The 20261-nt window shown below is 40.9% G+C and overlaps 1 protein-coding gene across 2 annotated transcripts; it reads right to left on the bottom strand.

The window, feature by feature from the left end:
- Positions 1 to 4474: 4474 nt before the first annotated feature.
- Positions 4475 to 18111, bottom strand: LOC311425469 (butyrophilin subfamily 2 member A1-like). 2 transcript variants are annotated; one of them, XM_084501357.1, is made up of 11 exons: positions 17916 to 18111; positions 14781 to 14905; positions 13198 to 13554; positions 11964 to 12248; positions 10948 to 11046; positions 10526 to 10552; positions 9947 to 9973; positions 8755 to 8781; positions 8367 to 8393; positions 7696 to 7722; positions 4475 to 5609 (listed from the first exon to the last, which is right to left on the bottom strand). In XM_084501357.1, the coding sequence occupies exons 2-11, from the start codon at positions 14854 to 14856 to the stop codon at positions 5032 to 5034; spliced, it is 1530 nt and encodes a 509-aa protein (XP_084357483.1). In that variant the 5' UTR covers positions 14857 to 14905; positions 17916 to 18111; the 3' UTR covers positions 4475 to 5031. The 2 variants fall into 2 exon arrangements, with proteins under 2 accessions (XP_084357483.1, XP_084357484.1); XM_084501358.1 differs by lacking the exons at positions 7696 to 7722; positions 8367 to 8393; positions 8755 to 8781 and adding an exon at positions 6867 to 6893 and having other exon boundaries at positions 4475 to 5570; positions 9875 to 9973.
- Positions 18112 to 20261: the final 2150 nt, after the last annotated feature.

Below are 20261 nucleotides of genomic sequence, written 5' to 3'. Positions count from 1 at the left end.
TTCTCTTACCATGGGATAGTTGGGTCTGCGAGGGTTGAGATAACAGCAGATTTGTCCTGTAAATTTGTGGAAGACTCCTCTTCATTCTCTTTGAACAGAAGGTACTTTTTGGGAAGACAATGTTTTTTTTTTGTTTTCTATTTATTTTCTCTTTCTTTTTATGTGATCTATCCCCAGGGAAGAGACCTCTTTGGTGCTGTTCAAGACACAGTGGTGGGAAGGTGGCTTGCCTAGCAACTACCCAGCAGCAGAGGCATGGACGAGGGCATGCGGGTGCACCAGGTCTTGTCCCCCCTAAGCAAAACCCTCTGTGCCCCATGGTGCAGGCGCTGGCATGACCACACAGGACCTCTGCAGATCCCCAGGTGAGTGTTAGCATGGGGATGGGTGGCAAAAGGGAGAGGTGTGTGTGCTGAAGATGGGAAGGGAGAGGAGTTTTTTTCCCTGGGTGTGAACACCCCAAAAGGAATCTTTCCTGCGAGGCACACAAAGCATTTTGCAGCTCTGCTGCCCCTCCTGCTTCAAAGAGAGGAATCCCTGCTCCATCTCTTTAGGTGGCCTCCTGGCTCATGCTCTTGTGTTGAACACCATCAGGGCACAAGATGAATAAGAAATTTTGGTTCAGTGCTCCTCCTGTGCTGCACTTAAGGGATTCCCCTATCTCTATAGTATCACCTGTGCTGCCAAAAAAGGGGCTCTCCAGGGCACAGAAAGCAAGGGCTGGGGATGTGGATGGACCCTGGGCTGTGCCACTACTGCTCCAAGCTGTACCTCTCTCCTTTAGAAACCTATGTCTGGGAATTTACATGAGCTGGCTTGTTCATGGGGATGGGGTCTCAGCATGGCTGGCCCCCACACCCACAGCCCATCCCCAGCCTTGCTCAATGGGGTTTTCGCCATCCCACAATAACACCTGCAAGGATCTGGAAGGAGCCACGGTGTCCCCACTGTGCAGCTTCCAGTGCTGGCATCTGGGGCCTTGGTGTGCAGCTGGGGACTCCAGGGCAAGTTTGTGCAGGTGTCGTGGTTCCACTCGAGTGGGCAGCTGAGCTCCACCACAGCCGCTCTCTCACTCACCCTCCTCAAAGAGGAACGGGAAGAAAAAATGATTAAAAGGGCTCAAAGGATGAGATAAGGACAAGAAGATCATGCAGTAATTATTGTAACAGGCAAAACAGACTCAGCATAGGGAGATAGTAAGATTTATTGCTCATTACTAACAAGCTAGAGAAGTGAGAAACAAAGGAAAGAAACCAAAAGCACTTTCCCCCACATCCACCCTCTTCCACCTCCTCCCCCCGTGTGGCGGAGGGGGACAGGGGAATGGGGGTTATGGTCAGTCTACAGCGCTTCTTCTCTGACACTCCTTCTTGGTCACTCTTGTCCCCTGTGCTGTGGGGTCCCACCCACGGGATGCAGTCCTTGATGAACTGATCCAGCGTGGGCTTCCCACAGGCAGCAGCTCTTCCAGAACTGCTCCAGATATGGGTCCGTACCACGGGGTCCATCCCTCAGGAGAAAACTGCTCCAACTTGGCTCCCCCACGGGCAGCAGCTCCTGCCGGGTCACCTGCTCCTGCGTGGTCTCCTCTCCACGGGCTACAGGTCCAGCCCGGAATCTGCTCTGGCAGGGGTCTTCCACAGGCGGCAGCCTCCGTTGGTGCAGGGCCACCTGCTCCACCGTGGTGTCCTCCACGGGCTGCAGCGTGGAACCCTGCTGCACCGTGGTACTCCATGGGCTGCAGGGGGACATCCTGCTTCACCATGGTCCTCACCACAGGCCGCAGGGGACTTCTGCTCCAGCGCCTGGAGCACCTCTCCCCCTCCTTCTTCACTGCCCTTGGCACCTGCAAGGCTGTTCCTCACTCCTCTCACTCTCCCAGCTGCTGTATGGCTCAGCATTTTTTTCCCTGTCTTAAATATGCTCTCACAGAGGCGCAAAACAACATCACTTATTGGCTTGGCTCTGGTCAGTAGTGGGGCCCTTAGCAAACATGGGGCAGCTTCTAGATCCTTCTCACAGAAACCACCCCTATGGCCCCCTGCTACCCAAACCTTGCAACGTAAACCCACTACAAGTTTGTGCAGGAGAGGAGCCTTTCAGTGGGGAGGCATGATGCTGCAGGATTGCATGGTGGGAATAGGGGAAATGAAAGTGGGGTGAAAACTGAGCAAGAGATGTTTGGATGTGGGGCTGGAGGGGAGGTGGGTTTCAGGCTCCTTCCTGCAAGGAATGTCCCTCACCTCTTCAACCCACATCAACACACTTGCTCCACAGCTTCTTTCAGGCCCATGCATTCCTGTTTCACAGCACAAGCATCCAGGAAAATTTTCCTGGAAGTGAATATACAGAGTTGGGTGGACAGAGCTACTCCCTCATTCCCTGGTGAGTGAATCCCCATTGTGGTGTCAGCTACAAGCTTGTAAACCTCTGCTCCTGCATCCTGAGAATAATGCTGATTTTGAATGGAATTGGACCGCATTTAGATCCCTGGGTTACACCACTAGTTAGCTGCATTCTGTTTGGCGTTGCACCACTGATCACCCCCCTTGAGTCTGAGCCATTCCACATTGCCCTAGACAAAGTTGCTCAACGCCCCATCCAAACTGGCCTTAAACACTTCCAGGGATGGGGCATCCACCACTTCTTGGGGCCTCTTGTCATTTGAGAAGCTCCAGAGTACCAGAAAAAGACATTTAGGTGGGACAGATCTCATGCAGAGGAGACCCATACCCTTCTGGGTTGCATTGTATGGCAGTCTGGGGCTTCTGTAATGTCACTAGAAGTTTGCATGTGGGTGTCAAGGCTGTGGTGTCCTTATCATAGCATATCTCAATAGCATTCCAGATTATAAGGTTGGGGTTAGGATTAAAATATTATTATTTTTTTTTCAGCTTTAGGTTAAACCACACTTACTCAAAAGATTTATTGTTTGCATTGTTCTCCTTGGCCATGATGTTGTTGAGGTCAGCTCTGCACTGGGGACAGAGGAAAGACCCTGGTCATTGCTAGTTGCAACATAATGGTTTGCACTTGAAAAAGAAAATATATATATATATATCTGGGCTATGATCAGAGCTATCTGGCACTCCTATGATATCCTTCCTGTGTGTCTTCAGTACCTCCCATGGGGTGCAGCAGGCTGGGAAGGGTAGCTGAAAGAACAGGGGCAAGTGAAAATCCAAATAATTTCCCTAGGAGATTGCTTCAGAATGCCTTTATTGTCAGCATTTGCACTTAGGTCTGCATTGTGCTTATCAAGGCTGGGAGCCAAGGCTCATGATCTGGGGGTGTGCACTTGCTGCAGAAAATAAGAAATTATCTTTTGTGCTAAACATAAGCAGGCACCTCAAAGGAAGAAGAGCCACCCTCAGGCGAAGAACCTCAAGGCAAAAAGCAAGCACCGCATTTATTGAGGTCTGGGATCTCTAGTAAGACAGGACATTGAATTCCCAATGAGAAGAAGTGCTTGCGATTGCATGACTTTCTCCAGATGTTTACAGAAAAGCCTCATCTGTCTCTTCATCCTGGGTTCAAGTCTTTTTGGTGAGCACTTTCTGCCTGGTGGAGACCACGGCTGTGTTTGCCATCTGGTTGGCAGCTGATAGGTGAACCCATCTCCTGAATGGGGGGGATATTCCACCCTCCCTGCTCACCCTGCCCACACAAACTGCCTCACCATGTCTTGTCTGCCACGCCACATTCTCTTTGTCCACCCTGTTCGCCGCGCTCCTGGTCACTTGCATTCCCTAGGGACTGTCTTTGTATGACAGAGGGGGGTGCTGCTGGCTCTGCCCAAGCCTCGTCTGCTGCCCTTGCGAAGGCTTCTGGGTCCTGGAGGCTTCCACAGCTGCCTCGTGTGGCCTTGAACCAGAAAACACCTTGCACACTACAATCCCCTACTCCACTGCAGAACGCGTCTGCCCCAGAGCTGACTGCCTCAGCAAGAGTTTTAAAACCATTCCCCCTTATCCTATCACTATCTGCTGCATCAAAAAGTTTCTCTCCACCTTTTTAATGTGACTCCTTTAAGTACTGAAAGGCTGCAATGAGGTCTCCCCAGAGCCTTCTCTTCTCCAGGCTGAATATCTCCAGTTCTCTCAGACTTTCTTCAGAGATGTGCTCCAACCGTCTCATCATCTTTATGGCCCTCCTCTAACAGGTCCAAATCCTTTTTGGGCTGGGAGCTTCAGACCTGGATGCAGGAATCCAAGTGGGGCCTCACAAGGGTAGAGCAGAGGGGCACAGTCCTCTCCCTTGACATGCTGGCCACTCTTGATGCAGTCCAGGATTTGGTTGGCTTTCTGAACTGCAAGAACACACTGCAGGTTCATGTCAAGCTTTTCAAAGCAAGGTATGCTCAATACCCTGCCAAATTCTAGCAGATCTTTGGAAAATATCTATCTTTTAATGATTTATCTTATCATAGATCTTCTAATGAGCTTAACATTTAAAATAAGAGTTTTCACAAAGGTACTTTTCTCCAAGGAAAATTTATTTATTTTTTTGTTATAAAGATGGTAAAATTTAACTTGCCTAACTTTACAGATGACGTTGAACTTAAATGTAGAACAGGGAGAATAAGTCATGTTGCCTAGAGGTAGGTGCTGTTTGAGATGCTTTCAGCTGACAGTTATGACAAAAATAAAAATAAAAATAAAAATTAAAATAAAATGATGCAAATCCTTCTAGAGAAAACTGTAGGAAAGATAGATTATATAGCACCACCTAAATTACTACTCTCTTCAATCAACTGAACCTGTTGCTGTACTCATAAGACTGTCATGTCCTGTAAAGGGAGCTCAAATAGCTACCAGAGTTTCTGAATCTGATCCCAATCTTGTTTATACTACCCGTTTCTTTTTTTCTTTCTTGATTTTTCTTCCTTTTTTAAACATAAGTTTCTTCTCCTTACATTACTATTACAATTACTTCAGTAATTTTATATTACTGAAATATTAGTTCTCAAATTTTCTGTTTTACTTTCAAGTGAACTGTCTTTCCCTAATCCATTAAATGTGAGAGTCCAACTTATAGAGCCTTCAATGGAACAGGAATTTTTTGCTGATGGCAAACAGGTTTGACTATGCCTTCTTCTTTGGACAGAAATGGGTAAAACATTTCTGCATGTTCCTTTCCAAGGCTTAGAGGGATTTTCACTATGATATTTTTCTGCCCTGCTTCATAAAATTTGACTTGTGCTTCCTCCAAGTCCAGAAGCACACCAATCACTGAGCAACTCATACTCTTCTTCTCAATCTTGCTGTTTTCCTTGCTAGAGAATAACTCTCCCTGGGATCTGTGCAGAGCCCAGAAGTCCTCACCAGCATTTGTCCCTTCCTCCTCTTGCCTCTCTTTCTCCCTCACCACCCCCAGCACCCAGTCCTGCTGCTGGTCCACCTCCACCTCCCAGTAGTGTTTCCCAGCTGTAAACCCTTCCTTCCCCACCAGAACAGGGACTGTGGAGGGACTGCTCAGGCTTTCAGGCTCAGATGAGGTGTCCTCAACTTTTGGAGTCCCCGGCACTGGGAGCTCTAGGACCCGGCAGTCAGGATTCACATCAATGAACACTGGAGGAGAAAATAAGAAGAATCCAGTGAGCAGAGCCACTCAAGGACCTGTCTCTGTAGGGACTATGGGCTGAAATCTTCGAGAGTCTGAGCAGTCCTGGTGTGATTCAACAAAGAATTGAAACATTCTCCCAAACAGGGCATGCAACGGTCACTGAGGAACCAACAGGTACCTTCAGAGCTCTCATAGCCATGTACTCTCTTAGGGTGTAAGTCCAGACGACTCTCTCACCACTCACTTTACAATAAATTCCTTGCTTTCTCTTTTCCATGTTACCATCCATCCTCTCTGGAATGGTGTCCACACACAACCCTCTCCTTTGATGCTTTTCAGCTACTCCTTTTCTCAGTCTTCACAACTACCCCTTCCTAGCCTCATTTCCTTTTATCTGACACAGGTGATGGCATATTCCTGTGACTCCAGCTGAGCCTACCAGTCTCTAAAGTCATGGCATTTTTATGTCTGGGTAACTTGGACAGTTGGAAACCCCCTTTTCATAGAATCGTAGAATCAGACTCATAGAATGGCTCAGGTTTGAAGGGACCTTAAAGATTATCTAACTCCAGCCGCCCTGACATATTCAGGGGTGACAACCACTAGATCAGGTTGGCCAAGTCCCTTTTCAGCCTGGCCTTGAACACCTCCAGGGATGGGGCATCCAAAACTCTTGGCAACCTGTTGCAGTGCCTTACTACCCTTGCATTGAAGAATTTACTCCTAATGGCTAATCTAAATCTATTCTCTTTTAGTTTGAGACTCTTTCCCTTTGTCCTATCATTATCAACCTCAGTAAAGAGTCCTTCTCCATCTCTTTTTCTAAGACCTCCTTAAGTATTGAAAGGTCTCTATGAGGTCACCCCAGAGCCTTCTTTTCTCTGGGTTGAACATCTCCAGCTCTCTCAGCCTTTCTTCAGAGGAGATGTGCTTCAGCCCTCTGATCATCTTTGTGGCTCTCCTCTGGACTCAAACAGGTCCACATCCTTCTTGTGCTGGGGGACACAAACCTGGACATAGACACAAGCCCCCCCCCACGTGGGGCTTCACGAGGGCAGAGTGGAGGGGGACAATCACCTCTCTTGACCTGCTGGTCACTCCTCTTTTGATGCAGCCCAGGATGCATTTTTCCTTCTGGGCTACAAGTGTGCACTGCTGGCTCATGTTGAGCCTTTAGTCCACTAGAATCCCCTAATCCTTTCCACAGGGCTGCTCTCAATGTGTTCTTTTACCAGTCTGTACTCCTGTTTGGGATTGCCCTGACCTATGTGCAGCTCACACCCTTTTTCCTGTCAGCTTACCTGCATGGCTCCGGGCTTCCCAGAAGTCTGCAGAAAGGAAAGAGACAATAGCACTTTATGGTTCTGTAGGGCAGTTAGATACTTTTCAGCCTATATTATTTCTGCCTTATGCTTGCATTGTCATGACTCTGATTCAGTCCCAGGGTTGACTTTATTCTACCTAAAGTAGCAGTGCATATTGCGATAAAATATAATTTTTAAACCACTTACCCAAGTCATCTCTTAGTCGCTCTGAAAGGAAAAGATGTTCTAGTTATTGACACTAATTTTGTGAGGGTTTTTCTCTCTTCTGGTTCAGTTTTTTAAAGTTAGACATACCCACAGTATAGAATTCAAGCTACAGCACAAGTCAATATTAGTCCTTTTTTGCATTTCTGCAGTTGAAATTTTTGGGACTTGGTTGCAAGGTGAAGGACACAAACTTGGCCTCTACAGTCTCAATTTATTTGCATTTAACAAGCATTTTAGAGTATATTATGTCAGCCCATGGGGTAGCATGGAGAAAATTAATTCCTTCTTTGTTGTCAATTCCATGATTTAGGTAGACATGATATATAATGAAACAACTCATACAATGTTATGGGTGTCTGTAAATTTATTGTAGTTTTAGGTATAAAAGGTTCTGGCAAGGAGGATTATTCACACTTCAGGTAGGTATCATAGAATGTCTTGTTATACCTGTCTTGGAGGGGGAAATATAACTGCACTGTGATGAGATATTGGCATTACTCTTACCCCCAGAGATGACATAATCAGACAGACCTGAATACTTCCTTTATTTTTTGTAAAGTTCACAAAAATATAACATTTATTCAATATGTTTTCTTACCGAGTTGCTTTATGTTCTCAGAGTTTGCTGCAAAAGAATAGCTTTAATAAGTGAAATGAAATCACAAGGAGATTTCTCACTCTCCAAGTATCTTGGTGGAGGGCCAGTAAGTAATGCAGAAAAAAAAAGAAAAAAAAAAGAAAAAAAAAAAAAGTAAACAGCGTTTTCCTTAGAACTTATTTTCTAGGTTGTTAAACTTTTAAATCAGTATTTCTCTGGAGACCAGTGCATTCATTTTGTCTTTGTGACGCTAGTTACAGCTGTTTTAATGATTTGACCAGAAAGTGAGAAAGAACAACAGCTGTAAGAGCTGTTCAGGAAATCCCAGTAGAGCCTTACTGACTCCAGGCAGAAAGATTACACAAAGGCAGAAAAACATCACAAGACTCTTAGAAATAAAACCACTCTATATAGTACTTCTAGCAGTGACTAAAAATGAAGTAGAACAACCATTTAACTAGAAATAAGCTGTCATGTTTTCTAATTAAGTAGTTAATTTTCATTCTCATGTATATATCCACTTTATATATCCACATATATAAAGTATATATGCACATATATAAAGTATATATGCACATATATATGCACATATATAAAGTATATATCCACATATATAAAGTATATATCCACAATTTTGATAAAAATTGTCTTAATTGCCGTGTTATATTTACCTCCTTTGAACGTGTTCTTCTGTGCCTCTAAGTTGACCAATGGGGGTAAAAAGAACAAAAACAGAAACAAAACCATTACTGGGCTGGACAGTTGGTTTAATTTAGAAGTTAAAAATTATCAGAGAAGTTTTAAATTTTTGTCATTGCCCTCAAGTACTAATTTCAACAAGTTCATGGGAAATGGATCTCATGGATGCTCTGAATCTTTAAATTTAATTATTTGAATTTATCCAACATGAAATCAAGCCATAATAAAATTTCTTAAATGGAACAGAAACATCCAGAAATAATTCATATCAAAATACTGTACATCTCATTTGCTTTATTAGGGATTTAAGTAGCATGCATACTAGAAGTACCAAAAGGAATATGAAAACCAGGTTCTTACCTAATTGTTCCTCCAGATTGTTTTTTTCTGAAAGAAATTATATATGGTCATTTCTGTATCTATTCCAATATCATATTTTAAAAGTGATTTTTTTTTTCTTGAATGCTTTTTCTCCCATAACATTTTAACATAGGAACAGCTATAATCAACCTAATCTATTTAGTGAAGTAAAGAAGGTTAAGTTGCATGGAGAATTATGAAGTCAAATGAAATCTATGTAACTTAACACACAAATTCTGAGGAGACTTCACATCTGAAGAGATGAAATTACATTACCCTGGCCTCTTTTAGATATCTACCAGATGAATGTCTCAATCTCATCTAGTTGCTTTCCATTACAGTCCATGTAGGAAATCCACACACCCCCTCTCCCCATCAAACCTCCCCAGCAATAGCTTTCTCAGGCAGCTTGAATCTGATTTCTCTCCAAATGTTCCTGGCTCCTGTACCTGATCCCAAAGAAAACAAATGAAGACACAGAGACTTCTATTATTTTAGAGGCTTCAGTAAATTGAATCTTACTAGTAAGTTGAAAGGCCAAAATGAGAAAACTGATATCCCCTAGAATATGTCTGGGGCATACTTGATTTGTGTTATCATTATTTGGTTTAGACAAGAAATATGTGTTGATGACATGGACATTTGCAGAAATTGCAGCAGGAATTGTTATTTGTTTATTCAGGCAAAAACTGGAAGATCTGATTTAAATCCATGGGATGCAATTTAGCAGTAAACAGTTCAAGGTTTATTATATAGAATACTAACAAGCAAAGAAACAAAACAACAAGAAAACAATCTCTTGTCATTTTGGGAATTATAAGCAGATTGAACCAGAGATGAAAAATTGGATCATAAATCTCTTATAGAACAATGGCATTTTCATTGCAGTTACAGAATAAATAAGGTTATACCTGGAGTTATTTATGCAATCATACTAGTCCCCGGTGTATCAGTCCCTTCACCATCTTTCAAGAATTAAATTATTACCCTGAGTGATTAATTCTGCTTCAAACTGCCTATGAAGGGGTCAATAGCATTTAATTATAAGGGACGATATGGCCAATTTTCATCCGTTATGTAGATAAGGAATACTACTTCTGAGATTCACATTTAGAAATACCAAAATGCCCTAGAACAGTGTATGTGATTTTATGTTTCCAAGATGTCCTGATAGTTTTCAAGGAGTATTTACCTGTTTTAAGATCATTCGTCTTTTTTTCTGAGGATAAAACAACACACACACACATAAACATTAGTTATTTAACTAAGCATTCATTATCTAAAAACAATAGAAAATTAATGATATCAGTCAAAAGTCTGAAATGCTATTTGGAAGTTGAACCCATGGGCACTGTGGAACAACTAAAACATTCTGCCATAGGTATATTTCATCACCAGAAAATGTTGGAAATGCCCAAAGAAAAATGAGCTACTGGAATGGGAAAAATGTCATGCACTTACGGAGGAAGTTCTGCTATTACCTCATCCTGTTAGAGACAAGGAGTACTTCCACATACAAGTAGGCAGACAGTTCAATAAAAAGTCTCTATATTGGATTCATTAGGTCTGTGTGTGAGTGGAAGAAGCAAAACGCCCTGATAAAGTACCAGTGGCAGTACTTAAAGCTGATCAGTGTCCAAAACCCCCACTTCATCTTCGTGCATTCCAAAGCTGAAATACTTCAATATTGATCATGACTGCATTATTATCATACTGTTTACTTTAAAAAAAAGAGTTGTGGGGTTTCATATTTAATTTCCTCGTTTCTCACCTGCTTTTTGTCTTCTTGTAGTATTAACTGGAAAAACAAGAAAAAACAATTATTTATTTTTTTCCCCAAGACAATGAGTCTGTTGAAAATATCATAGCATAATTCCAAAAAGAGTTTTCTTTCAAAAATCTACTACTCTGAAAGCAAAAATCATATTCTGTTCCTGTAAATATTTGTGATTACAAAAAATTATGTCTCATGGAAGTTACCTCCCTCTTAAGGATGTTCTGTTCATTCACACACATAAAGAGCCTACACATATTCAACTTTTAACTATATATCTGTCATTTTTTTCCTCTGTCCCCTTCAATTCCCATATATTTCTTTCTGAATGTGATGTTAAAATATTAAAGTTTTTATTAACTGCATTTGCATTGCAGATTAAAACTTCTGCATCAGCTGTTGTAGGTGGAAATACTTACCCTTCAGTTTAGCACCCACAGCAGCAATAACAGCAATACTGAAACATAAAATTGCAATGAAGGCAGTCATCCAAGGTGAAGTGGATGGAAAGAAGACATCTGTAAAACATAGAAGGTGTTATATTCAATTAATGACTGTGAAACAGCTAAGACAGGTCCAGTGGTCAAAGATATGTGTATACTGCCGTTGTATTTGCTGTAATGTATCTTTTATTACCTCTTCCTGTCAATCGTGAAGGTTAAAGATCTCCCCTCAATTCCAAAACATCCATATACTGGTTTGCCAGGTATTCCAGGCTATACGAGTTAATATTAATGTCCATGTGAAAGCAATCAAGCTATGATCCTACAGTGCATATGCCATATTCATTCAGACAAAGACTGCCATGGATAGAGGCATGTTGGAGAAGTCACTTCTTTATAAGAAAAATGTGTTGAGCAGCCCATCTAGGTGCAGTATTTTAACTATAGAATAGATGATGTTTTCAGCAAAGAAGAGTCATCTGTAATGGTATTTCAGATGGGAAAAAAGCTAAAGACTCCTCTCCTCTTTCGTTTTGAAATAAAATTGTCTACTTTGCAGTTGAGGAATCCAAACTGGATGGAGGCACATGCTGAAGCTCAGAGTAATCATGGAGATGTCAGGGAGACAAAAGGTGATGGGAGAAGACATTCAGTATTTCCTATCAACATGAACCAGCTGTCTCAAGTCACTTTGCTGGTTATCCTGGCAACATTGTAGGAGCACTGCTTTCCCCATTAGCGCTTCAAAATATTTCCCTCTCAAAATTTTCACAGTGACAACTTGGGTGTCCGCTAATGACTGCATTAATATTTATAGCTAAAATGCATCATGAATATAATGAGTAATCTAAAGCATAAAGATAGATTTCTTACTATATTATCCACCTAAGCACTTGTAATTTATTTCTGTGTTGGGTGTCCAGGATCTCTCCAGGGCCAAAGGAAAGACAACAGACAGGTCCTCACAGAAATTGACCCTCGTGGTTACTCACCTGATATCAGGACTCGGGATTCACATACAGTGTTGAGTAGGTTATTGACAATTCTGCAGGAGACTTCTTTGTCAGATCCTGGTTCTAGGTTCATGGAAGTTACAACATCAAATATGCCTGAAGAAGTCTTTGTTCTTTGGGTGATCACTTTCTCTTTCCGCGTCTGTCCTTTACTGTCCAGCCAAACTACCTCAGGCTCTGGAAACCATCCCTGTGACTTGCAGGTGAGGCCAATGCCCTGACCGACATGACCATCCAGGAAGATGGAAGTGTCATCACCTTTAGCTATAGAACAGCAAACAAGAAAACTCCAACAAACAGGAAATTAAATGTTCTCTGAACAAACAGTGCATGATGGGAAGATCTTGATTTACCTATAAAAACAGTGTGTGAATTCAACAGATTTGGAATTTTAGTTCTTAATAATTTGATGGTAAATAGCTCTTCCCGTGTTACATTAGAGTGGGACCCTTTTGCAATGTCTTTTACAGTCCTGATAAAGACAGATCTTTGGACTGATTTTTGATATTTCCATGAACAAGTTAAATTGAAATGAAGGGAGGAAGGGAGGAAGGGAGGAAGGGAGGAAGGGAGGAAGGGAGGAAGGGAAGAAGGGAGGAAGGGAGGAAGGGAGGAAGGGAGGAAGGGAGGAAGGGAGGAAGGGAGGAAGGGAGGAAGGGAGGAAGGGAGGAAGGGAGGAAGGGAGGAAGGAAGGAAGGAAGGAAGGAAGGAAGGAAGGAAGGAAGGAAGGAAGGAAGGAAGGAAGGAAGGAAGGAAGGAAGGAAGGAAGGAAGGAAGGAAGGAAGGAAGGAAGGAAGGAAGGAGAGAAGCATAATATCACTCGGTGGAAATGTGCTGCTAAGAAAAAGTTGGATGACATCATCAACAGATAAAGACTAGAGTACTGGAGAAAAATTGAGATGAGAGAAAATGAGGGCTAGAGCAAGAGAAATGGGTTGTAGTACCAAATGCAGTCACAGTCAGGCTTCAGTTACTTCACCTCTGCAAAAAAACTTGCTTGCTTTATTGCAAGATTCATTTCTGCTACCTTTAACATTTTAAAGCTGAGGTGTAAGACACTAAAACAATTTATGTTACTATTCAAATTCTGCTGGCAAAAAAGCTAGGCTAAGCGTAGATGAAATTAATCCAACCTGTTTATACCCCACAGTCCTTACTGACATTGTAAAACTGGATGGGGGAAGAAGTAGCAAACATCTGACATAACACTCACCTGCCACATTCAGATCAACCACCACTTCATCATACCAATTCTCCAGAAAGATATTGCAGGTGTATTTCCCTTCATCAGAGAGCATGACATTTTTCAGGTGAAGAGACATGTTACCCTTATTAAATTCAGTCTGAAAGAAATTTGTCCTGCCCTGGTATGTCTCATCCTCACTAATTGGATTTTGTTTGTTTTTTCCATCATAGGTGGTCACAAAAATTCTCTGGGATTTTCCAATAAATATCCACTGAACAAAAAGTCTCTCAGGAGTTGTCTTAGCTTCCAGCTGACAGGGCAAGGTGACTCCTTTCCCAATGACTCCAATGACAGGATTGTCAGGAGGTATAATTTTAAACTGGCCTGCAAGAAGACATAGATGTAAATATTGAGTGTCACTGATGTTCTCATTAACACTTCCAATAGGAAACTGTAATATCAGATTTGTGAATGTAATAAAAAGTAACTATTCTATACAGTTCATCAGAAAATTCTGTCAATCAGGATGTTATCTCAAGAGCAAGTTCTGTAATCTCACACTGTAAAATCAGGGACTAGTGAAACCAAACAAAATATAGTGGAAGACATCCCATAGCAGTAATCAGATCACATCTCTGTAGGTCCACATGCACTTTGTGTGTGTGTGTGTGTGTGTTTTTCCATCCTCTGCCATCCTTCATCGCTACCACTTATCTCCTCAGAGCGTAGTATAACCTCAGGGAGGTGTTGTTAGAAATACTGAGCTCAGCTTGTAAGCTAGTTCAGAGGTAGAAAAGACATGTCTACCATGCAGAAAATAAAGATCATTTTGTGAAGCTGGAATTCAAAAGGTGAGAGTCTGCTGTTTACCTAACATCAGATGTCTATAATATTCTCACTAGGACAACTGTGTTTAGTGATGAAACACACCACAGTAAGTACATTTAATTTGACATATAGTCTATTTTTTTGAAATATAGTCATTTATGAAAAAAATAAATCTTGATGTTTAACAGCAAAGATACCATTGGCCCTTTACAGTTTACTTTCCTATTCAGCCACTCTAAAATGGGCAGCTCTTGGCTTTCTCAGCTTGATAAAGTGACAGGGCCAGCTAAGCTGAAAACAAAAACAAAAACAAAAAACACAACAACTCCAAAACAGAGAATTGAAAGTCCCTTATAAACAGGCATGTAAGGCCAGTAAATCTAATTTTAATCCTATATTGAAGATTTAAATGAGTCTTTAATATTGCTTAGACATTGTATAATGTGCATGAATGGAGTATATTACGATTTCATATAATCCTACTCTTTGTTTCAGCTTCAGAAAATGAGTAGAGGGAATGGTGTGTGTCTATATAAAAAGTATAGCTACAAATATATTGCAAAATAAAATACTCATTGACAAACAACACACAAGTCTATAATTCTTTTTCTTCTTTTCTTTTCTTTTCTTTTCTTTTCTTTTCTTTTCTTTTCTTTTCTTTTCTTTTCTTTTCTTTTCTTTTCTTTTCTTTTCTTTTCTTTTTCTCTTCGCTTCGCTTAACTGCTCTGAAAATTATTGTCTTTTTAAAATCAAATTCAGATTAGAACAGAACACAGACTTACCTGTGACCAAATGAGCTATCTGTAGAAAAATAATAATGTGAAGAGTCATTGCATACTGAAATCTGGAACCCATCATTCGGAAGACATCAATAAGCAACACTTGCAGGGCAAATCTTACCAGATTCCTGTAATATTTTCAAGCACAGAATGGAAAATTAGAAGACTGACACAAGAACCAGTGCCATGTTTACATATGTATGTGTATTTATGTCACTGTATATGGAGTGACACAAGGACAAATCCTTAAAGGTATTTAGGCTGAATCCTAACTTGAATGAAACTAAGACAGTGAATGAATAAGCTGTTTTTAATGGAAGATGATCAATTAATTTATGTTTCCAAGACTTTTACTTGCTAGCACAGAAAGAGTGATATTTCTGAGACTCAGAAGGACATTATATTGGATCTCAAGTGCATTTCACAGGCCTGACCTCCAAGGGTCCCTTACACACTACGTGTTCAGGAAACCTCTAGTCTGGATGCCAACATATTTTCTAGATTATGAGAGACTAAATATATACTCAACAAGATGTATCTAACTTCAGGCAAGTGACACCATGAGGCAGGCAGAAGTCATACAAAAAGCAACTTCATTTCTAAGTCCCACTAAAAGACACCTGTTCTGCACTGAAATTCCATATACTGTTTCTCTACTTAATCCTGCTTGGTGAAAACTTCTGTTGTTGTTAATTTCCTGATGGAGAAAGGAGCTAGGGTTTCTAGAAATAATGTTTAAAAATGCCAGAAGAAAACAACAACAAAATCATGTGTTTTTTTTCTTTTGTGAATAAAATACTTAAGTATTTCTAACAGTAGCAGACTTGTGTGCCATTTAAAATCAAGAACTGCAAGCGTTCAGCTTGGGAAATGAATGAATTAGCTTTTAAATTGTTATTCCAGGCCTATACATTCATTAAAAGAAGCTATGAGTAGAACTGACCTCCTTTCTATGAGCTAACTAACTATATACAGATCCTTGGATAGAAATATATAGGTAAGACAAAGTGACCTATTGGGTTACTGTAAAGAAATTCAGAGATGATACAGAATCACAGAATCACAGAGTCATCTAGGTTGGAAGAGGCCTTCAAGATCACCTAGTCCAACCTCTGACCTAACACTAACCAGTCCTCCACTAAACCATATCACTAAGGTCTACATCTATGTGTCTTTTAAAGACCTCCAGGGATGGTGAATGCACCACTTCCCTGGGCAGCCCATTCCAATGCCTAACAACTCTTTTAGTACAGAAGTTTTTCCTAATATCCATCCTAAACCTCCCCTGGTACAACTTTCTCCCATTCCCCCTCGTCTTGTCACCAGGCATATGGGAGAATAGACCAATCCCCACCACACTACAGCCTCCTTTAATGTACTTATAGAGTGCAATAGGGTCGCCCCTGAGCCTCCTTTTCTCCAGGCTGAATAACCCCTGCTCCCTCAGCCACTTCTCGTAAAACTTGTTCTCGAGACCCCTCACCAGCTTCATTGCCCTTCTCTGGACTCTCTCGAGCACCACCATGTCCTTCTTGTAGTGAGGGGCCCAAAACTGAACACAGTACTTGAGGTGCAGCTTTGCCAGAGCCGAGTACAGGGGGACAATCACTTCCCTAGACCTGCTGGCCACTGACATACAGTCAGTGATACACTGACATGCAAATCTAGGAATCTCACCCATTGTTTATATATACTTATATACATACATATATATATATAATATAAAATGTAAATACCTTCCCCTGATCAGAGCTTTCCCTATGAGCTCTAGAAATAATTTAGTCCAGCCAAGACTACTTATAGTACAGACTCACATAAATGTGCATGGGAAAGGACTAGTTTCTTTAGAGCCTAAAAGCATTACTGTTCGTATGCAAGGACTGCAGAATATACACAGTGCTCACTTCTTTGTGAAAGCTAACCCATGTGCATTTTTTCTTTCCTAACAAAAGAAAAACATGGACCAGTCAAAAGTTTAAAAGGAAACTAGGAATTGTAACTGCTGAATGTTATGCCCATGGTTGTAGTCTGCACTCACTCATTTATACTTCTGTTGAACTACCAACTGTTCACTGGAATGTAAAGTTAGCTTTACTGAGATCTAGACTGAAGGAAGGAAGAATAAAAATACTGAAATCTGTGGCTAAACTACTGAGCTTTTTGTGTCTTACTTTTATTTATTTCTGATTTACACTGCTCCAAATAAAGGTAAAGGCTCATACATCAGCTTTTATTAAAAATACAAAAGAAAGAAGGATGAAAAGAAAAGAAAAGAAAAGAAAAGAAAAGAAAAGAAAAGAAAAGAAAAGAAAAGAAAAGAAAAGAAAAGAAAAGAAAAGAAAAGAAAAGAAAAGAAAAGAAAAGAAAAGAAAAGAAAAAGAATGAAAGAGAAAGAGAAAATATTTCACTGATTTGTACCAGTATCTGGAAAAATTTGCAAAGATTTATTGCTTATATATACAAGAATATACAAATCCGTATCCTCTGTATTGATTATTTACAGAATAAATTTATACCTCTGTTAAATTTCATTAACAAAAATGATCTATATTGTGGTATGTATAATAAATCATATTTTTATATACCTATTAGACAAGTAGGTATAAGAAGTCTCTATTTCTGACCAAAAAAAAAAAAAAAAAAGTGAAATTTTGCTTTCATAAATGGAAATAAGTTTCCAAATCAGCAAGTTACAGCCCTTAGCCCAAACCCCAACCACTACAAGAGTTTTGGAAAACTCTCTTTCGAGCAACCTAGCAAATAAAAAGTAGCATTTCAGCAACAAATCTCTTTAATAAAGGTTGCTAGTAGATAGCATCTGATGAAAACCATAATCATAGATCAGATTTATACATTATCTGTGATTCTGTGATTATAAACTCTTGAGAAAACAGATTGCTTTAATCTTCATATTATAGAAAGACCTTAAAAAACCTTTAACAATTTCTTTAAAGTGTCACCCACAAAAGAAAATTATATATTCCCATTGATCCAGGCAAGAAAGGAGCCATCTTAAGTCCAGACCAAAATCATTTCCTCAAGACTGTAAATAGCAAAAGACTGTCTCAATATTCATACAAACCACACCAAAAACTTAATTGTGCACAGTTCTGTTTCAGCCAGAATTTAATTCCTTACCTGAATAAGAATATTCAAAGTATCCATTTTAAATTCAGCATGCGTTACAGAAGTAAGGAATCTTTGAGATTGACTTGTATTGCCTAAGCATATGTACTTTTGTTTTCCATATCTATAGAGGGGGTAGACTTTAGTAATTTACTCACTCAAGCTAACAACTATTAAAGACTGAACTTTCACCACTAGCAACTTATTACCTTTGGGTCCGACAATCTATGGTAAGAGATATCTAAAGGTGGAATTTGCCCACACACCTAGATCCAAAGTGCAACTTTCAAACACTGGTGTACCTGTTCAGTGCAACTAATGTTCTTGTATGACTTTTTGACAATTGCTGCAATTAAACTGAGAAAACATGATAAAACTGATAAAGCATGAACAGAAGAGAGAGAAAACAGAAGAAGGTATGTTGCCTGAGTCCATTACCCATGAGGATGATTTGAAATTAGAAGTATGAATATACTGCTCAAAGACCATGTAGGAAATCAAAGTAATTTAGAAAAGTTAAACCTTATGATTCAATTATACCAGCTTTTTTATGTATTAGAGAGAGGGAAAGTTAAGATCTGTAGAAAGAAGGGAAATATTTTGATTTACAAGAATCAGATCCTAGAGAGAAAAAATTACTGAACTTCTAAACAGGGCTTAATTCCCCTTCACTTACAGGTGGAATGGATTCTTCGTGTCACTGACATGAGATTGCACTAAGATTTAAAGCACTATTGTTGTTACTGTTTGTTGTTATGTTTGTGTGTGTGTTTATTTGTTTTGTGGTCCCTAGGAAGGATCAGTCATTTTGATAGCTATTCAAATGCAGTTACCAATCAAGGAAGATTCAACATTCTGGACGGTAGAGGGAGAATAATCATTCAGCTGAGACCTGGAAACTTTGCCCAGCAGGTCCTTGCCTAGCTTCCCTCCTTGCCTGCCCTCCCTGCCTGCATTTTTACAGATTGGATTGGGTTGCCCAGGGCCTCGTGCAACCAGATCTTGAACACCTCCGGGGATGGGGCATATACAAATTCTCTCGGCAACCTGTTCCAGTGCCTCACTACCCTTACAGTGAAGAATTTCCTTCTAATGTCTAATCAAATCTACCACCTTTTAAGACCATTTCTCCCTTCCCTATCATTATCTGAGTAAAGAGTCCTTTTCCATCCTTTTTATGACTCCTTTAAGTATTGAAAGGCTGCAATGAGGTCTCCCCAGAGCCTTCTCTTCTCCAGGATGAACAACCCCAGCTCTCTCAGCCTTTCTTCATATGAGAGGTGCTCCAGCCTTCTGATCATCCTTGCTGCCCACACCTTGTGGTCCACATCTTTCTTGTGCCGGGGGCCCCAAACCTGGATGCAGTATTCCAGGTGGGGCCAATCCTTCAGCAGTGGACTGCTCAAGTCCCCTGCAAGCAGCAGTTAATGCCAGAACTCCTGATCCACCATAGTTTCCTATCTATGGGCTGCAGGTCCTGCCTGGGCTCTGCGCCTGCGGGGCTCTCCATGGGCTGCAGCTTCCTCCAGGCCACAGCCACCTGCTCCACTGTGGTCTCCTCCTCCAGCTGCAGTGTGTAGATCTGCTCTGCAGTGGGACCCATGGGTGCAGGGGGACAGCTGGCTCCACCAGGCACCTCTCCTTGGGTTGCAGGGAAAATTATGCTCTGCATCTGGAGCATCTCCTGCCCTCTTTCTTCATTGACCTTGGAGTCTGCAAGGCTTTTTTTTGTGCACACATTTTCTCATTCCTCTCCCATTTGCTGTGGCACAGCAGTTATTTCCCTTTCTTAAATATGCTATCACAGAGACAAAACAAGTGTTAAGTCCTTGGCTTGGCTCTGGGCCTTTTGGAGTCATTAGGAACTGGATCTTCTCCAACATGGGGCAACTTCTCGAGTATTGTTGCAGATGCCATTTGCTACCATAGTGTTGCCACATAAGCCCAATATACCTGCTCTTTATGGTCATCCTGGGCTCCATCATTCAGAAGGTTCATTTTCAAGCAAGTTCCTTTGTGGTTTCTCCAGCTTTGCCTCTGGAAAGATGTTTTTAAGCATCACTTATGCTTCTTCAAAAGTCTCCCTTCCTAAGTGACTGTAGGATTTACTACAAATTCAGTGGTGTTTCATGTCCTGGTATAAAGATAAAAAAATATGTTTTTCTTTAGTTTTCTTGGAGGGTGCTTGGGTCCAGTAGTACTGAGTAAAATCCAACCTGAGTGATGATGATATTCCTGCACCTTTTATAAAATGTGCCTGAGGAGGTTCCTGGGGTGTTCTTTTAATAAATTTAATTTAATTTCCCCAGGAAGCATTTCAGCTAACAAAAGAACTTCAGCTATGCAGTTACTGCAGAG

The sequence above is a fragment of the Aythya ferina genome (assembly GCF_964211825.1).
Source record: "Aythya ferina genome assembly, chromosome: 31".
NCBI classification, from domain to species: domain Eukaryota; kingdom Metazoa; phylum Chordata; class Aves; order Anseriformes; family Anatidae; genus Aythya; species Aythya ferina.
The sequence above is the reverse complement of the archived record's forward strand: the minus strand, read 5'-3'. Positions and strand labels throughout refer to the sequence as shown.

Bases quoted from the DNA above. Each gene is read 5' to 3' on its own strand.
- LOC311425469 (XM_084501357.1), bottom strand. From the start codon at position 14,856: ATGATGGGTTCCAGATTTCAGTATGCAATGACTCTTCACATTATTATT. The intron at 12,249-13,197 runs GTGAGTGTTATG...GCTGTTCTATAG, and splicing joins GGTTGATCTGAATGTGGCAG to CTAAAGGTGATGACACTTCC. The intron at 11,047-11,963 runs GTGAGTAACCAC...TATGTTTTACAG, and splicing joins ATCCCGAGTCCTGATATCAG to ATGTCTTCTTTCCATCCACT.